This window comes from Diplotaxodon limnothrissa, linkage group LG7 (genome assembly GCF_057381915.1).
Source record: "Diplotaxodon limnothrissa isolate DT_005_m linkage group LG7, D_limnothrissa_male_GT1.1, whole genome shotgun sequence".
NCBI classification, from domain to species: Eukaryota; Metazoa; Chordata; class Actinopteri; order Cichliformes; family Cichlidae; genus Diplotaxodon; species Diplotaxodon limnothrissa.
Genome location: NC_140602.1, coordinates 25645452 through 25666373, shown reverse-complemented (window position 1 = coordinate 25666373; position 20922 = coordinate 25645452). Strand labels below are relative to the sequence as shown.

Here is a 20922-nt window from a genome sequence, read left to right as displayed (position 1 = left end):
GTTGGTTGACAACATGATGCTGTTCAAGTTCTCCGAAGCTTTGAACTGTCAGCTCATAGTGGGGTCATAGCTGCGTGTGAACACAGCATAGGTGACAGCTAACATCTGCTTTGTTGGTTCTCACCTGTTATCATCTTTCCCTTTTATCCTCCCTTTCTTTCTCTCCTTTAATGCACACATCTCTCACATTCTCTCTGATAGTTACTTTTTTTAAAACATTCTGTTTGCCTCTCTTTTGACCTCTGAGTTTCCTTTCCTCTTTTATCTTATTCTAATTTATACTGTACATCCTCCATCTCCCCTGTTTATGGGTCCACCATATCTCCTGCAGCGTGCAACAGTCATCTGTTCTTCTATGTCAGATCTAATCCTTTTGCACATATTGATCCCTGCAGCAAAGATAAATCCTTCGTGACTGTGGGTCATCAAGTGTCAGATGCTCTTTCTCACTCACTGTGAGGATAGCTTTCTAATTCAGTGTTACAGTAAACCACCACACTTCATCATTCTGTGTGCTGATTGGGATTCATATGTAGTGTTTACATTTGACTTAAAATGTTGGGGATACCCCTCGCAGCTCTTTGAACCTACATATTCCTTACCTTTTTCAGCATGTATGAAGAAGTTATTAAGCAACAGTTTTAAAATATGAAATATTTTGCAGAAATAATAGCTGGGCCATGAATCCACTATATGACATCCATCCATCCGTCCTTTACCGATAACCGAGAGGCTCAGACCTCCCCCTCCCCACCCTTACTTGACTTACATGGTTTAACCAGGAAGCACTCTTATTAGATGCCCAAACTACCTCAGCTAGCTCCTTTCGAAGCGGAGTAGTAGCAGCTTTACTCTCATTTGGGAGTTCAGTCATTTTGAAGGACTCCTTCTCAACCTATCTCTTAGGCTGATTCCAGTCACCCTTTGGAGATAGCTCAGTTCCACTGCTTGAATCTGCGATCTTATTGTCATTACCTTAGGTTAGGTTAGGGGCTTAGACTGCTTTTACTCTCATCTCCCTCTTTACCCCATCAGACCAGTACAGTGTCCACACTGCAGATGCTAGAGGCAAACACCAGAACAGGGTGCAACCCCTCTCCGGGACACTAGTTCCAGAGCTCGAACCATGTGGTAAGGTGAGCCCGAATTATATCTAGCCAGCATCTATTAACCCTCAAACACAGCAACTCAGGCTCCTTCCCCACCAGAGAGATAATGTCCCAATAGCCAGCTTTAGCAGCTGACCAACAGACCCTCTGCCCCAACCGTTGATAGACACACACTGCACCCAATCCATATGGCATGAGCCTGCCCTCCTATGGGCTCACCACCCACCTCTTTATTCTGTGCCTGGTCAGGCTCCATGATTTAAGACCAGCTGAAGATCTCCCTCGATCTCCCTCCCCAGGCCTGGGTCCATAGTGGGGACCTGGTAACCATATCCTAAGTAGAATGAATTAGTTGAGTTTCTAAAGTTTATTTATTTTTTATTTTTTTTACCCCCTGCATTGCCTTGGTCCTCTGGAAACAGTTGGCTATTAACCTCAAAAATGAATGTGATGTACAGTTTAGTGAGACATTTTAGATACACCTAATGCCACAATTCACATCCAAAATGTTTACATTTCCACAGTGTGAATGCAGGCAAGATACACATTCAAACATTCGTTGTAACTTCCTCATTTTAGTATAAAGCCTCACCGACACAGGCCTACAGACTACTTAAAGGCCATCTGCAACCACCAGAAGGGAAAGGTGTCAATTCTTCGACTGCTTGTGGAGGATAGAGGTTGTTGGCAGTTGCTGTGAAACTGATTGCCAAAGCCCTAATCAAACAGGCCCAGAGACTGGCCATTGAATTTTATCTTTAGTTTGCTTGTTTTGCATTGAGTTACTGGTTCCGTCTTGCTAACATAACCTAGGTTTAATACATGAGGTTAGGGTCCTCTGGTTTAAATGTGACACCCAAATCAGCTCACTGATAGATAATTTGAGAGAAAACAGTTGAAGTGAAGATTACTTAATTGGTGTGTGTGTGTGTGTGTGTGTGTGTGTGTGTGTGTGTGTGTGCGTGTGTGCGTGCATGTATGTGAATGACAGATGGTACTGCAGACATTTTCCATCCTCCCCAGGGTCAGTTCATCCCGAGGGACTATCCACACCCCCTGGTGACAAATGCACACACAAACAGACTGGAGAGCTTTTGGATGGTATGATATCCCCCTGCCAACACCCAATGTGTATGATGCGAGCTATACTATACAGTATTATGTATCTATGATCATCTTATACTTATGCATAAGGACTGTAATTAAAATGAGCCAAAGGTAGTTACATGGCTACATTTTAGAAAATAAACAGGACAATCCATCAGAACAAAATACTCTCATGAAGACAGATAACCTAAATAATGGCAAATGTTTGAATATAACACATGAAAGGAAAAGAAATAATTTTAAGGCAGAGTGTGGACTAAACAGCAATCTGACAGTAATGATGAATGTGTTTAGACTTAATTAGCAGCACTTTTATTAGATGAAAACAATTCAATAAATCATGTTAATTGTTAGACAAAATTATATTTTGGTTTTTTACTCTGTTTAACGGATCTAATCCTTGAGTGTCTGTTTTCTTATGATTATAACAAAGCAGCACTGACACTGACTTTTACTGTTTATTCTAACAATTAAATAATCAACTGATTGACTGAAATAAGACTAACCTGAGTGGTTAAAGCCAATATTTAGAATGCTCTTTGATAGCTCTTCAACTTAGGTACAATTGATCGATTGTACTGTTCAGGGAAGGAAACTGCTGCCACAAATCAATCATCTGATGTCATCCTATTCAACCCAACACGCAATACTGAACTCCAAACAAGAAAGAGAACCAGCAAATCATCACATCTGAGAAGCTGGAACTAGAAGGTGTTTAGTGTTTTTTGGTGATATAACGATTGAATACATGAGTCACTTTTCAATAGGGCAAAAAACAACCAGCAGCTGGCTGTTAATGACAGGAGGCTTTATAAAAATGTGTGTACACACACACACACACACACACACACACACACACATATATATATATACATACATACATACATACATACATACATACATACATACATACATGCATGCATGCATGCATGCATGCATGCATGCATGCTAAGCAGAAAGAGCTGTACAGGTGTCTTTTGGAATCTAGACACATGACTGTGTTTATAGTTCTTGAATCACTCATCGGAATAAAGTTAACCTTCACATCAGATATATTTATTTATTTATTTTAAAAAACCTTTCATTGAAACAAAGCCTTTTAGGATATACCTCCCATCCAGGTGTTCATGAATCATGTGAATAGTAGTTTTTTATCAGTTTATCACACCCCTTTTTTGACTCCTGAGCTAAGCAGCATCTCAAGCAACACACACTCAAATCAAGTGCCCTCAAAGCACATCCCTCTATTTTGGTCTAATGCTTGTGTGTGTTCTTCCGGACATGAACAGCTCCTCTGTTTGAATTTTTTTTTTTTATATGGATTGAGTTGGGAGCCAACTGCTGACTTGATATTCACAAGTCACAAGAATACATGCTGCTTCTTTCTCCACCATGCAATGTCTGGATTGCCCTCTCCAGATTTCTTTTCAAATAGATCTTTTCTTTCCCTCCTTCACTTCAGTGTTTCTCTCTTTTTTCCCTGATTTTTATTCATTACAACTCTCCTTTTTCGTCCTTCTCTTCTAGTCCATCCCTACTGCTCTTCTGAGACCATCTTTCTTTTTCTGGCCACAATTTTGAACCCCATCTCCCAGCGAGTGCAGCATGCCTATAAAGGTTGATGCTAATAATACTGACATCTCACTCATAGCATACCACCAATGCTACACTAGTAAATACTCTAGAGTTACTAGCGCATAATCACCCCTCTGTTTTTCCCAAACCAGAATATATAAACATCTTATCTTAAACCTTAGTAAACCTCAGGGGTATGGCTCATGACATGTACTGTAACTAAAATATAGGGATGTTAGCCATATTTACATCCTAAAGTCACTGGAAACTTACAGTTCAAGGGTGATTTAGCCCTACTTTTATTAATTTATTTCAGCATGTTTATTACAAACATTTATTCTAAGAATATGTTTAATATTGTCTCCACTATTATTCATCAGCATTATCAAACAGGTGACCAGAACATATTGGTTAAATTTTTATCTTTTTTAAGAAAAGAAAAACAGATTTTTTTATCAATGGATTTGCTCCTAAAGCATATACCCCTCAAAGCCTATTGTATGTTGTAGCTTCCCTGTGATAATCAATGTATCTATGGAATTAAGAGCCTCGGGGGAGCTTAGCATTTGACAGCTGAAGAGGTCTCAAAGGATTCGTGCTATTGGTCCAAGCCCTGACTCTGTAAATAGGGTGACCTACGATCCTGAGCCCCCGCCCCCAATCAGGAAATCTTGATGATCTGGTTCACAGGTTTAAATACGAAGGGAAAACAGAGGTGATTGAGGAAAAAGTTGTTGAACTACTCACGTATCATAAACGGCTCTTTTAATAATAATGAGAAAGGAAAGAAACAACATGCTAGCAAGTTGAGGCTTGTGAAATGAATAGTTTACTCATATTTAATGGGAATGCTCACCTAACCACCCAAAAACCTTTAGCCTGATAAATAATGTTCCTAATTGTGAGCATAAAGAGCCGCTGACTGACTGAACTGGACTTAAATGGCCCCTGGTTCTATGTGAGCATTTACAGGGAGATCCTGAGAGGTGAAGGGAAGTTTAAAGCGCCTTGAGGCGACTGTTGTTGTGATTTGGTGCTATATAAATAAAATTGAATTGAAAGATGGCGCTACGTTGCTCCTAATTATTTCTTGCTGAGCTTTACAGATGGATTCCCTTAAGATGGTTTAGATGATACGTTCACTGAAGCTGGATTATGTAGCTTCAGAGCATAAGCAGCTATGGTATGAGGTCAAAACTCCGAGTACTCACCCAGCTGATGTTAATAAAGATTTTTGAGAGTAGAAAATATATTGTAATAAGTATTTTTACTAAGATTTTTTTTTTTAAGATTCATCCATTTTAACTAAAATCTTCCCTCTGGTGTGGAAACTGAAGAATGTGACACTGGTGCCATTTTCTGCACTTTGCTGATTTCTGTGTTCTGGATGGTTTATTTTTGAATTTTTGATTTTTGAAAGGTTAAAGACATGAATTTTGAGTTTTTAACAGCTGTGGACCATTTTATAGACACTTTAGAATTAAATTAAATACAGAAAACTGCTTGTTTTAGTTATAATTGTGGTTTTTAATGTCAACTCAAAGTTTATTGAAAGTAGCAAATTATTCCTGCAGGTATTATCTTCATGTTTGAAGTGTTTGTGAGAAAATTCAGCTTTTTCTCAAGTCTTTCCTCTTTCCAGTCTTTCCACACGGTCTTTTTGTTGTTGTTCTTCGGTTCCTCATGCTCTTTCTTCCTCTCTGTCACGCACACCTACCTTTCCTCGGGGGCATGTTTATATTGGCCTGCTCACAGTTGGCCATCAGTATCCAGACCTGCCTCAGCGCTCTTAGAATTGACCATCAATCTCTATCCTCTGCGCTCTTTATGTGAGCGTGTTACTGTTTGACTCTGCAGACTTGCGTTTCCAAAGAAGGAAAAGTATCTTGCAGCTCCGTCCTGCCATTCATTCCTCTCTGTCCCTGCTGTCTGTGGCTTTGTCTTACACTTGGCTTTCCCTCCCCCCACATAAAATTTAAGTCCCAACCCTTTAAGTAACCCTAGTTATTAATTACTCTCCATTTTTCTACTGCTGATCAATATGAATCATGACTGTGAAATCATTCCAAAACTGCAATTCAAATCTTAGATTAAGGCACCTCCTTTTTGCTTAAAGAGCACATCAAATGGTTTGTCCTTCATAAATGCCTTGACTCAGTTATGTTATAGATCGAAAGACGACCTTCACCCAACTCTGATGGCTTTTGTTTTATTGCAGTGTATTCCTGAAACATGTATTACTCTTTCAGCACTACTTATGGTCTGTGCAGGTTTGCAGCCGCTTTACTGCCGCCAAGTGGATTTTGGTTAGGCAGTATTTGGCCAATCGATGGCCATTTGTTTTCGGTCAGAAAGAAGACCGGTTCAACAGGGGTAATGTTACTGAGGCTAATAAATGCCAGATTCTGCTTGAAGCAGCCGTGAAAAACACTGGATCTTACAGAAGATGTTTCCCCTCTATAACCTGCAGGATTTGATGCAGTGAGCTGTTTCAGGGGAATATACATCAAGAAAAACAAATTCCTCTCTGAAAATATAGCATGCAAGCTATTATGCTAATGTATTGTTAACTAATATATTATTAGCACTATTAGAGTACTAATCAGGTGGAACCATATAATCTTCCGCGGCACACCTGATCATTTCTGACGGCACACCTATGTGCTGCGGCACAGTGGCTGGGAAACACTGAGTCTTTAGGGTCGGTCCAACTGCAAAATGAGAGTCTATGAAGAGCAACTGGTCAGCCTGGTGGTTGCTGGCAAAAAAGATAAGTTGGCAAGAACTGTAACGTAAACAGGAAAGTTGTGGCTATGACTAGAAAAAAAAAATAATTTAACATAGGTACACACTGACTACTGAACCCAACACAAGTGTAGACTCGCAGTTTTAGTGCTTCACTCAGAGCACATTGCCCCTGCTGTGTGTACAGCCAGCTCTGTTTGATAGCTTCTTCTTTTCTTTTTTTTACCTGCAAAAGTGTACACCCAGACTTTCTAAAGCCACACGGATAATGTGAATTTTTTCCCCTGGTGTCTGTATACACTTGACAAAATTTTGCTGAAAACAAGTCAGATGTTTACTACCGCTGTTAGCTTTGTTTTTGTTTTTTGGCCAATCACCAGTCTGCTGCATTCATATACTGTTTGGAAAGACATGCTATCTTGGGACGCTGATTTGCTGAAGCATTAAGCATTCTGTTTACATTCTACTGGAAGTCCAAAGCTGGAAGATGAATGATAAACATTAGAGTGTGCAGCTGAAAAGATTTTCAGCCATGCTTGAAGTTTGTAGTTAGCAAAGGATCTTCTACGTAACTGCAAAGGCACACCATGTTTTCAGTTAAGAATGGAAACAGTCATGCCAGTATAGCCGTGTTCTCTTATTATACCACAGCCCTCCTGTGTGTACAGTCTTCCGAGCTGGTCAGAGGTATCTCCCATCGCCATGTACCAGTGTAACCTGAGCGCAGTTGTGCCTGCTTCAGTGCTGAATGCTTGTGGAGTCATGCGGTTGGGGTAATAACATTTAGGGGGGAAGAGTTGGTTGGTTCGTAGTTCCACAGCATGGCCTGAGCTTCCTTTTATTTTGCTTGTTGTTTTTTTTGTTTTGTTTTGTTTTGTTTTTTGAAGCACTGTGTAGGGGTAGGTTGGGTGTTAATGGTGGACTGGTAAAAGCTTTGAGCTCTCCAAATCACCGTAAATATGTCCTCTCCTGCTCGTTAGCTGTTATTTACTGTAATGTAATTATGGGTGAGTTTGTTTGGGACACAAACTGACCCTGATGACGGCCACGGGACCAGACGAGTTTGTCAAGTAATAAAGTTTCAGTGTTGCTTGAGCTTCAACCTCTTTGGGACATACATTTCCCATGGGTAGCAGAGAGCTCTCCAAATAAAAGTTGAGGAATGCTTAACAAAGTGAAGAAAATAAACCACAGTTTGACGCCTTTCATGTTGTTACCCCGTGTGCTTTTTCGACACGTACACTTTTGATCTAGGTCACTGGATGAGGTTAAGGAGAGAACGTCATTCCTTATCAAAGGCTTTTTGTTTTTGTCTTACATTATACCAATGTCAAAGTACTGTTAGTTAACGCATTGTTTTCTGGTTGTACGCTAATTCTATAACATATCTACAGTATGAGATTATATGTGTGATTCTGGTTGAAAACCTGGAAACATTCTATATATTATTTTTCATCAAAATCATTTTACTCATGTAGTGTAAACAAGTTGAATAGCACCTTTTCTGCTTTTTTTCTATATCCCCTCCAGGCTCAGCGGAAGGAGGTTTTTCTTCAAGAACGGTACAGCCACTACAGCCTGACTGACCCCTACCTGGCACTTCAGAGGGACTTCGAAGGCGGGGTCCCCGGAGGAGACAAGGAACGGGGTCCCCTAGGGTCCAGCCCCATCTCCATCTTGGAGGCCGTCATGGCACACTGCAGAAAGATGCAGGAGCGCATGTCGGCCCAGCTGGCTGCTGCCGAAAGCCGTCAGAAAAGGGTAAGCCATTGCGGGGGGGGGGGGGGATTTCTGTTGGTGGAGAAGGTTGGAGTTGAAAACAAAAATAGAGAGTGCATGGCCTTGTGACCGTGAAACTAAAACGCCACCTGTACGGTTGCTAAGGAAAGATTTAATTTCTCACATGAGATCCAATCTCTTCGCTTCTGCTTTTTTAAACCAGAACTCCCAACCAGACACAACAGTGGAAGCTGAACGTCTCAGGATGTTTACTGCAGGCATTGACAATAATTACTGTAACTTAATTGGATTTTTGTTTTGTAAACAGTCCTTGTGCAGAAATGCTTTGGAGAACTGAATCTACTGGAACGATTATCAGCTGCTGCATGGCGTCGGAACAAAATGGATTAAAGAGCAACTAGCGCATTTATTTATTTATGGTGTTGCTTCCTGCAGCACCGCTTATTGTATAATTAGTCAAACAAATGTTGACATTATTCATTTAGAAGAGGTTCATGAACTGCCCATTGATAAATGTCACATGATATCCAATCATTATAGGAGGGAAACACATAGAACAGTGTTTCCTGTGCTGCCAGACAGTTACAAGGTTTGTGTGTCCAAAATGCCGAATGGTTGTTAAATCTGAACGCGTGAAAGAAGCTTTGATTAAATTTGTGTTGTATCCTTTCCAAAAGTATTACTTTGGATTTGATATTAAAAAAAAATTCTTGCCTTTAAATGGAAGGAGCTGTATGTGCGTCAGAATTTGTAGCTTGTTCATGGACTTTCTTTGGTTGGGAGGTGATCTACAATGTCTTGAAGCAAATGCTCTAGTATGTTAAACCATGTTTTGTCATCGGTTCTGCATTGGTCATATGACTGAAAGATATGAATAGTCACTATGTTGTTACATTGACTTAATAGTATATTTATGTCTTAAGCTGCCTCTGAGCTCACATCATTTACTTACCAGCAATAATACTGCAGTGTTTAGCATTGCTGCTTTTTAGCATTAGTCTTCAAGTGAAGCCAAGGCTGGCACAATTTTTTTTTTTCTTTTAAATCATCTTGTCATAAACTGAAGTTGTGCTGCTAGGAAAAAACCCAAGGGAACACCAAGATAATCAGGAATCGTGCCCTGTGGACGGTGAAAGTTTGGAGAATTTAACTGCAAGCTACTGAGATATTTCATTGTGAGCTGGACCAGCAGAAAAACCAACACCACCATCATTAGAGCCGTGTAGCTGCGGTAGCAGAGACTGGTCAGTCGCATTTTCCAAAATGTCTAATTTCTGAGCTTATGTTTGTTTCAAGTTAAATTGTAGTGAATAGGTGGCTATATTCAGTCAAGTTTAATGAAATCTATTTGCATCTTCTCTTTGACCACAGATTGAGTTTATTTACACAGAATTCAAATCTCTGAGGCTGAAATCCTCCAAAGGAAGTTGTGGGAAAGAGAAAATTCGACGCTTGTCTGTGTATATTAATGTTTCTCCTGAATGCATGGGTATTGTATGAATGGGGGAAGAGTGGAGTAACAGTGTGTCTGTGTTGTGTGCAAACCTAATACCTATTTTCTGGTGTGTCAGTTCTGCTTTTGTGTACAAACTCATATACGCACATGCAGTGTGTGTATTTGAGTGTGTGTTTGTTCGAGGTCTCTTTAGGATTAGAAAGCCCTGATTAACTGGGCAGCCAGATGTCTGCTATCCCTCTGTCCCATTTTCGCTGTTTCTCTTTTTCCTCTCATATATGTGTTCAGACATGAGGCTGGAGGACTGAGTGTGTGAACAATAAAGAAAATACTCTGTTAAAGTGTATGTCCTGTCCATGAACCCTGAAACACAGATTTAGTTTGAAGCCACACTGAACCTTTGTAAGTAACCACACACATAAATACACAGAGAGGAGGTATGGACGAAGGAAGGAGTGGAAGGAAGGGAGAGGTAGGAGTCGGTGTTTTGACAGGAAAGCTGGCTAAATAGAGTGTGTGTGTGTGCGCGTGCGTGCGTGCGTGCGTGCGTGCGTGCGTGCGTGCGTGCGTGCGTGCGTGCGTGCGTTATCCTTAATGTGCAGCCATATGTGGATTGTTGAATTATTTGGCATAAAAATATAAACGGTAACTTTTAAAAGAAATTGAATTTTCCAGATCTTAAATAGAAAAATGACAAATGATGCTTCTGTCCATGAAGTTAGAATCAGATGTTACAGTTTAGGAGCAAAGATTAGAACATTTTCAGGAAGTGAGAGAAGTAACCTGTGACATGTAGAGGTTGTCTTACTATTTCTCTGTTACTGACAAGTGTTTGTTGTCATCAGGTGAAGATTTAAAACCTCTCTTTAGGGGTTTAAGGAGGAAAAGTTTGTGAATGGAATTTCAAATTAATTAAAAAAGGATTGCAGTAAAAGTATCTGTTTGGCTGGGACTGGCTGCGACAGGAAACTCATCCAAAAAACAGATGGTTTAATGCAAAAAGAAGTCTCACAATGCCCCAGTGTCATCACATGCCCTGCAGATAACTGTGAAACCAATATTTAGTTTGCCAAAGAAGATTCAGACAAACAATTTATGTTCTCTGGACAGGTAGACCAAAGATCGAGTTATATAGGGACAGTAACTGTAGGCATGTTCGGCGCTGATCAAAGGCAGCTTTTCAGAAGAACAGTTTCACACCAGCTGTACAGCAAACTTTTTAAAATCTTCGGATTCTCAGGTTGATTTGCCAGTCAGTGAACTATGAGAAGATGCTGTGAAGCCATCTGCTGGAAAGCTCAACCAAAAAAGTAAATAAAAAAAAATATATTTTATTAGAATTAGAATAATATAGAATTTCCCAGAATTTAAAGCCATTTAAAATTTTGCAAAAAAGTTAAAAGACCAATGAAGTTTGTTTGTTTGTTTGTTTGTTTTTTGGTCAAATGTCAAAAGGACTGGTGAAAAAAAGTGTTTTTATGAAAGGGCAGGAGAATAGCTTCTGGTGATATTTTGGTTAAATAAATAGAAATAATTAAAATAAAAATAATTTAATAATAAATTGATCATCTTTACTATACAACAGTTTCATTGAGTTGTACCACAACATCTGAGGTTTTATTTCAGTCCACTCTGGTCTTATTTTAAAGGATCACTTACTTGTCGTGGGTTTTCTGCGTCTAGTTTGGTCCCAAATAAGTAAATTGCACCGAACTTTTATGGATACTGCATCTCTTCACCATGTGAAGCTCTTTGGTTTCTTTGGTTATGCCTTTAGAAATGTTACAAAACAATAAGAAATGCGGACTGAGTGATGGAGCCGCCAGAAAGTTCACCTATCTCCTAATTAACCATGTGATTTGTACCACAATGCCAAGACTGGTATTTTGATTTGGAATGTACCATTTTTGTAGTGTTCTCTACAGTTAGGTTTGCAGAGTCTTCTGGAATTGAGTAAAACTGAAAATTATGGTTATTTTCTTAGGATTGCACAGTGCATCACATGGCAGATTTAATATTCTCACAAGACAGTTTGGCCTGAAAACAGAAAGTGCACCACTTCACCTGTGAAACCACTCTCAGTACTGCTGAGAAACATGGTTGTATGACTTTGAACTACAGCGGTTTTGCTTCTTTTTAGCCCCCCAAAACACACTTAAATATAAAAGAAGCAACAACAGACAGCAATGTACTCTCATTTGACATGGTGAATATAAATTGGTGAAATGGAGATTTGTATGAGATTGTTCCTTAAGTTTTTTGCAGTTGCTGTGGTGCTACATTATGATTTTTGGTGCAACGTACTAGAAGAGCGCATCCTCTTCTAAGGTGGAAGCTGTGTACTCTTTTTGGTGTATAATAAATCACCATATCACCACTGATTGCCCAGTTGTAGCCAAACAATCAATCAGCAAATGTGTCAGGCAGGTTTCACTGGAACTCTTAAAATGACCAGTGACACAACAACAAACCAGCACTGCTAAAAGACACAGGCTTAGCATGCTTGGAGAGATCTTCTGGTTGCTGGGTAGAGTGAATTTCACCTGGCTAGTTCGTGCTATCTTTATCCCCTCCGTCTGTTTCCACTTCTGTTGTCCTCCTGTGAGTAAGCTACTGAATTATCCATGAGGTCTTAGCCAAGCTGAAGACAATCACGCAGTTAATACATAACACACTCTGAACTTGTTCATGGGAATAATAAAGGCAATCCCCAAGTCCTGCTATCTCCTTCTCCATGAATCAGTCATGAAGTTGGAGAAAGACCCTATCCAACCCTACAACTAACACCCTACTGCCACTTTAAAGGACCACCATTAACCTGTATAAAGAGATTTTACATAACAATTTGTATCATCTGTAGGCATAGTATAAAATTTCTGGAAACTCTTTGTAGCCCACTTGTATTAAGAGTGCTGTTAGCAATAGCAGTAATTTAAAAAATCATCATAGACAATCTATAAGATAATTGAAAATCACACCTACAGTAAAAAAAAAACTTGGTGTGGTATGGTGCTGGTGGGGTGTGAGTCTGAATCTGGAATTTAAAGAAATCTAAAGCTGGGAAGTTTTCTATCTGCAAAGTATTCTGTCTGTTACACCATTGTCTACAATACGCCAAACCATTTAGAAATGAATATAATAAAAGACTGTAGCTTTTTCAAGTTGTCCTTAATCGGAGACATGGAGTCATGCATATTACAGAGTTATCTTAATCCCACATGGTTTTAATCTAGTCCTCCCAGTGTGTTTCGACATGTACAGCGTTCCTAAATGTTTTTCTGAGGCATTAGGCTGACTTACAGCAGACATAATCCTCACCCAATTAGCAGCTAGTCGTAACGCCTCCTTTTGAGTAACAACTGGCATTCCCCTGGCTCTCCTCCTGCTTATAAAGCCCTTACTTCTCCTCAACATCAGCTGGTGGTGATATCTATTCCCTGATGGTTTGGAACAGCAGGAGTGAAGGAGTTAGCTAAGGCTGGGAGGGGTCTCACTTGGGATAGGAGCTGCAGAGTGTCAGCTCTATTGTTTGGGGCTTGTTAGAGAGATGGGGTCAGTTGACTCGAGAGCCCCAGTTAAGCCCCCCCTGTGAAGCCAACTCTGAGCTAATAATAGCAGCGATGCTCCAGATATAGAGGCCGCTGGTCTGACAAGTCATCGAAATTCAACCGTGTGTAGAGACTCTGACATAGAGACACATAAATTCAACCACCCTGTAGAGGAATAAGACCTGTCTTGTCTGTTTTAATTCAGCTACTTTGTCTGGCTGATTTGATTAATCTGGGTTAAACTATGTTCCCTGTTCTCCTAAAAAAAAAAAAAGGTTCAATTTTTGTTTGATTTATTAATGCATTTGCAATTGAGGTGCTGCATTGCCTCAGAATGTAAGCAGTTGGATTTTCAATTCAGGTTCAGCTATTTGAACCTGAAGTTTACTATGGTATTAAAAGACGTGTCAGATTGCTTTATAAGATCATAACAAAGACATGGTGCTGGTGAGGTGTGAGCTGGGGATTGGATATTTGACATACGTGTGACGCTTACTGAGCTTGTACAGCACATACAATCTGTGAGTTTTGTGGTATGCTTGATCGCAACTGATTTATTTTAAAGATGTCAGTGAATTGTCATTATGTCACATGCCCAGTGGTAAAATGCTTCGAGAAGCTGGTCAGGGACTTCATCTGCTCTGCACTACCCGACTCACTGGACCCTCTACAGTTTGCATACCGCCACAACAGGTCCACTGATGATGCCATAGCCCTGACACTACACACTGCCCTGTCACACCTGGAGAAGAGAGACACGTATGTGAGAATGCTGTTTGTAGATTACAGCTCAGCATTCAATACCATCGTTCCCTCGAAGCTGGACAGGAAACTGCAGGATCTAGGACTGAGCAGCTCCCTCTGCAGCTGGATCCTTAGCTTCCTGTCTGACAGACGCCAGGTGGTCAGACTGGGCAGCATCACCTCATCCCCCATCACACTGAACACTGGTGCTCCACAGGGGTGTGTACTGAGCCCTCTCCTATACTCACTCTACACCTACGACTGCACAGCCACTAACAACTCCAATATCATTGTGAAGTTTGCGGACGACACTACAGTGGTGGGTCTTATCACCAACGGTGATGAGACGGCTTACAGGGAGGAGGTCAGCGCCCTGACCCACTGGTGTCAAGACAACCATCTCACCCTCAACGTCGCAAAGACAAAGGAGTTGATAGTGGACTTCCGGAGGTGCAGAGAAGTACACACCCCCATCACCATCAACGGCGCTGCTGTGGAGAGAGTGAGCAGCTTCCGGTTCCTTGGAGTACATCTGGCTGAGGATCTTACGTGGTCAGTACACACAAACAAAACAGTGAAGAAGGCGCAGCAGCGCCTCTTCTTTCTCAGGAGACTGAAAAGATTCGGCATGAGCCCCCGCATCCTCAGGACCTTCTATCACTGTGCCATTGAGAGCATCCTCACTGGATGCATCACCACCTGGTATGGCAACAGCACCGCCTACAACTGCAAAGCTCTCCAGCGAGTAGTGCGGTGCTCTGAACGGATAATTGGAGGTGAGCTTCCCTCCCTCCAAGACATCTACAGGAAGCGCTGCCTGAGGAAAGCGGGGAGGATCATCAAGGACTCCAGTCACCCCAGCCATAAACTGTTCAGACTGCTTCCATCAGGAAGGAGGTTCTGCAGCATCCGGTCCCGTACCAGCAGACTGAGAGACAGCTTTTTCCATCAGGCCATCAGACTGCTGAACACGTCATAGACACCTCAGCTTCACTACTGGAACTTCAACATTATGCACTCCATACTGTATATAAATGCCACTTGTTTTGCACATATTCAACTCTGTATATTTTATATATTTTATTATTATTATTATTATTATTATTTTTTTACTATTTAATTTGTAAAAATGTGTATACACACACACACACACACACACACACACGTAGGTAAATATTTAGTATACACATCCAGAAATGCATACACTATTATATATTGTACATATATTTATTAGTTTCAGGTTGGCCATTCTTGTATTTTGCTCGTTTGTGTTGTTGTGTTTGCACATCTCTGTTGCTTGTGGGGCTCGCACACAAGAATTTCACTCGCATGTGCTGTGCCAGTGTGCCTGCACATGTGATGTGACAATAAAAGTGATTTGATTTGATTTGATTTTGATTTGATTTGTAATACTGTCACTAAAGACGTTGTAGAGGTAAATTATATCCTCTTGTATCTGCACACATGTAACCTGAATTACTTAGCGTGATTTCTTTCTTGCTTTCTTATTGTGTATATATTCAAGTTTCAGCTATAATGTCTGTGATCTGTAATACTGCTCTCAGACCTCGTGTGTCTTTTCTTTTCTTTTTCAGCTGGAGATGGAGAAACTGCAGCTCCAGAGTTTAGAGCAGGAGCACCGCAAGCTGACGGCACAGCTGAAGGATGAGCGTGAGAAGAACAAGCATATTGTCATGATGCTAGTCCGAGAGTGCAAGCAGCTTGCCACACGGGTCGTAGAGGAGTCACAGCGCTTTGATGAACTCCAGGCTCGCCTGGATGAGGAGAGTCGCACCTCTGGCCGACTCCAGGAGGAGTTGAGCTCTGAGCGCCAGCGCAGCCAACAGATGGAGGCAAAGATGGAGAAGCAGCTGTCAGAGTTTGACACGGAGCGTGAACAGCTGCGTGCAAGGCTGGGCCGTGAGGAGTCAGAAAGCCTGAGTCTGCGGCAGCAGGTGGAGCAGCTCAGGACTGAAAGGGGTGAAGGCAAGGATGGAGCTGGTCTGCCTGCTGCTAGTAGACCAGAACCTGCTGCTGCCACCAGTACGCCACCCAAACCTAAAGCTCTGACGTCTGTTTCTGTAGCTACAGAGCCCATTAGTTCTCGAACAGCGTCTTGCCAAACGGACCTGCCTCCCACAGAGGTGGAGGGTCCTAAGAAGTCCCCTCTCACTATACCTGTCAAACCAACCCCTGCCAACTATGTGGGCCTGAGCCTGCCAAAGACGACTGGCCGGGGGATCGTCCACAGCAGCTCAGGAGGACTGGCACAGACAGAAAATGGCTCAGAGGGCAATGCCCCCCACGGCTTACCCAGCGGGGTCAGTCCCCGTGTCCAGGCTGCCCGCTACAAGTTCCAGGAACAGGACCAAAATGGCACGGCATCCCAGAGTCCTCCAGCTCGTGACCTTTCTCCCACCAACCGCGATAACTTTGCTGCCAAGCAGCAAGCACGTCACACCGTCACGCAGGTCCTCTCACGCTTCACCAGCCCTCCTGCAGGAGGGACTGGACCCCTGCGTCCAGGCCTGCCCCATTCTGCCTCAGAGGGAGGCCCTTTTCCCAGCCGCCTGAGCCACCCTATTGGCCTCAAGTCTCCCACGGTGGCCAGGATCGACAGGGGAAACCCTCCTCCTATACCTCCCAAAAAGCCAGGGCTTTCCCAGACACCTTCTCCTCCTCATCCACCCATCAAGGGAGTGGCTGACAGCAGCCGCACCCCTGGGGCTGGGTTAAAACCAGCCACACCCCAGCTGCCGCCAAAACCGGCCTTGGACCTGGTCCCAGCCCTGACGGCCTCTCAGGTGGGTGCCTGCCCCCCGTGCCGTTCCCCAGGGCCTGGCCGGGGCCCTCAGCGGCATCCAACAGCAGCATGTTCAGAGTGCCCCCCAGTCATCAGCTCTGCCACCACTGTCAGTAGCCCCTCCTCCATAAACCCCCCCTCCACCTCCTCCTCCATTAGTGCTCCATCCTCCTGTAGTCCCCGTGCCTCATCAGGCAGCCCCCTGGCAACAGCATCAGGTAAAGGGGCTCCTTTTTGCTGCATCTCCCTCCAATTCTGCCCACTGCCTCTTTTCTTTACCTGTCTTTCCAAGATCCTAGCCTTGCCTATCTTAGGACAGCATAAGGATCAGTTCACAGGAAAACTGGTATAACTGCAGAAACGACACATGGGTCAGCTCGGTTTATGTTCTTGCCCCCCCAACCCTGAAAAGCCTTACAAGATCCAATGCTACTCACTGCATTTTCTCTCAACTTATCTCTCCTTCTCTGCCTTTAATGTGCCCTCCCCCTGAGCACCTTTCATCTCCCATGATGTCACATTAGACATGTCAGCATCAGTATCAGCAGCAGACATTTAGATCATGTCACTAGGATGTGTCTGACTGTTGCTCAGAGACAAGAGGTTAACAAAAGGAGAATTTCAGGGTGAACTGAGACAGGCCAGCGCCCCTCCCGATGCTCTCTTGTATTCATATTGGTTTGTTGGGCTTTCTAAAAATAACCCCCTATCCTCTCTGAAGCTGATGCCAGAGGCTGCTCTCTCCTTCCCTTCCCCTTTTCCATCCTCCAGTAGCATGCAATGATTACTCCTCCACTTCCTGCACTCCTTCCTGTTTCAGCTTCCATTAACTAGTCTGACTGACTGTTTGCCATTGACAGCACTCTGTATGCAACTTGTTCGCTTTGATATAAATGTTAGCTTTTATATTCACTGTAATGTGATTTTCATGCTTTTATTGGTTGCACTGTGTGGTGTGATTAAAGTTAGATCCAGCTTATTAGAACTTTGGTATTATTTTGATGTTTAGGTTCAATATTTCTGTATTGTCTGGTTGAAACACTTAGTAATGTCTGTTTTCCCAGATTTCCACCAGGGTATAGCAAAAGCTACAAAACCATGACCATGATATATATTTAATATATATCATATATATCATATATGCATTATATAGTGATCTATCTGTTCATGTAACTGTATGTTTTGGCAAGAGCAAAATGCCTTAAATGGAAAAGCACCTTATATTTAAGAATCTGTCATGCAGCTGAAAAACCTGACTATGTTTTTATGGCCATATCTTACTTTTTTTCTTCTTTTTTTGAAAATAGCAGATCCAACACCTTTATTGCCAGCCTTTATGAAATTCTTGCATTCGATTGCAGCATGTCCCACTTACAAATGTGACAAAGCTGTGGAGTAGTATGAAAGAAATCCTTCCACACTTTGACATATTTATCACAGTTATAAGCCAAACCATAAAGTCAGCTGTCAGCATACATGTTTCTGTAGCTTTTGTTTTTATCCTACTTTTGCACCAAAACCACAAAAATTCCAACCAGAACAACTGCTGGGGCTTTCTTCATCTTCTTGAGATTTGATGCTGCATTTTTTCTTTACTCTTTTTAATCTGTGTCTTTTTGTCTTGACACACTTCAGCACGCAAATTCTTCACTCTGACTTTCTTTAGCCTATTTTTAACCCATGCTGTTCAGAAATTGCCACAGTAAAATAAGTATGACAACTCTGAACAGGCCCAATAGGCCCATGGTTAGTAGTCATAGCGCAGTTGTTGGGGTTGGTAATTAGATGTTTTCTCTTAACTTCATCTGTTTGTCTTGTTTGCAGTGGTAATTTTTTAGTCCGTGTATGTTTTCACATTATCTGACTAAATAATATGTGTATATATATATATATATTTGTCTATTGTGTTTGTGGTACTTAAAGACCTATCTATCTTCTTGCTGTGTATTAATCAGATGCGATGACAGGCTTTTCTGTCCAGACTGCAGCTTCACAAGCTGATTAAATCGCAGACATTTTTTGCAGGCTTCAGGTTTGTCACAGCAGGGTAACAAATTCAACACAAAAAATGTGAAAAATATGTATATAGTAAAAATAAATAGTTACCTCAAGAATTCTTTCAAATCCTCTGGTAAGCTAGACTTTAAAATTCAAATAATCAAAGACACAACAGAGGGATGTATAAAATATGTTAAATTAATTGTCATCAGTGCAGGCCATTATTGGTTAGAATTTTTGCTTAAACTTTAAAGGACATTTATGGAAACTGTTTTAGGTTTTAGAGTTTAGCTTGCTTGTAACAAGAATAATGTTTTAGGTATTACAGTTGATCTCACGTTGAGAAAAGTGGGGCCGAGGAAACCACAGATTCCTGGAACAAAACTGCAGGATGTAACTTTAGTTGTTACTCACACACACACACACACACATATATATATTAGGGGTGCAACGATACACAAAATTCACGGTTCGGTTCGGTTCGGTTCGATACTTTGGTGTCACGGTTCGATATTTTTTCCATACAAAAAAAATGTTCATGCCTTTTTAATTTGTCATTTATTAAAATTATAAATATATATTTTAACTCAAAAGTACAGTTTTTAAATTTAACCCTAACCCTTGTGCGTGTTTTTTATTTTGACAGCGAATGCGCACCTGCGGACCACTTATGTGCAGCCCTGGTTATTTAGCTCGTCATATTGCAGCCACAGAAATAATTTTGTCCATGAAACCATAAAGCTGCACTTTCTTTTTGCCTTATAGTCTGATTTGTCATAACTTTTCCGTTTTGTGGTAAGCTTTTCTTTGGCTGTCACTTCTTCACCCTGACCTGTCTTATTTGGCTCAGCAGAACTAAAATATATATCTGTCTGTGAAGGTTCTCAGTCATCCAGGTCATCGTAGTCAAATATAAATCCTGCTGCTTTTACACACGCACTCACATAAGCTCAGCGATTCTCTGCGCGATCAACCTCTCACATGTTTAAGCTGCGGGAGATTTCACTTGTCATGTTTGCATAGTAAGCTAACGATTGATAAGACGATGTCAGAGGAATTGGTGCGCAAATTATCATCACTCACAGATCAGTGCTGTTGCTCTCTATACACAGTTCGCATGATTGCAAAGTGAAAGCAAAAAAACAAGCGCAAATTCAAACGCGATTTCAATATGTCACATATTGACAGTGGCTCACCGATGCCAATGACATAATTACCCAGCTACATTTCTGAAAGAATGCAAAAGCATTGACATATGTTTTTCCTACAATAGCCCGATGGGCAGGGCAGAGATAGCCCCGGGACGTCGGGCTAGCGATATTGCGAGCCCTGTATCTGATTGAGGAATCACTCATCTTTGGAAAAGAGAGTTTATTACAGAGAAATGTCTCTTTCCAAAATAAAAGCTATACTATCCGCTTCTTCTGGGCTATATTCTCAGCAGCATATTAAACAGCTGTCTAAATGACTCGGCTAAAGTTAGTAGCATGCTTGTTGTTTTTGTCTTTGCACTAGGATGATGTCGGCGTAAATGTGCAGTCATATTCGTTGTGTTCCCACTAGTGCTTTCAGGTTAATCTCGTTGAAATGACCTTAACGCCACAACACGGCAAATCTCCGTTAACGAGCTACCGCCGATCGCCCCGTGCATGGGGCTAGACGGCCAACACGTTAACGAGCTAACTGCGCTAACACACTAGTTCCCACCCATGTAATTGAGCATTGCATGGCACATCCAACATACTGTTTTACTTTAGTCCATGACTCGCTTACCTTCAGGGTCATACGTCACATGAAAACCAAAATAATTCCAAACGCCAGATCTGAATGAGGGTGGGGGAGGTCCATGTTGTAAGGAGAGCTTAACTTCTGTCTCGCTAGCTTGCCCTGCGCTCTTCCTTCTGACGATGCTGTCTGTGTTGAGCGCTCAGGTTCGACTACTCCGCCTAGGCTGCACTGTCGAGCCTAGGCGGAGTAGTCGAACGCAGATTCACTGAGCGCTCAACACAGACAGCATTGTCAGAAGGAAAGTTGATAAAATAAATTACAAATTTTGTATTGTTCGATACATATGCGTACCGAACCGAAAGCACTGTA

At 41.8% G+C, this 20922-nt stretch overlaps 1 protein-coding gene across 1 annotated transcript in view; it reads left to right on the top strand.

The window, feature by feature from the left end:
- cttnbp2 (cortactin binding protein 2) overlaps positions 1-20922 on the top strand; it is a 98082-nt gene that overhangs the window by 37487 nt on the left and 39673 nt on the right. Inside the window, exons 3-4 of the mRNA XM_085359477.1 lie at positions 8067-8297; positions 15620-17045. Coding sequence (XP_085215603.1) covers positions 8067-8297; positions 15620-17045 — 1657 coding nt within the window. The remainder of the gene's footprint in view (positions 1-8066; positions 8298-15619; positions 17046-20922) is intronic.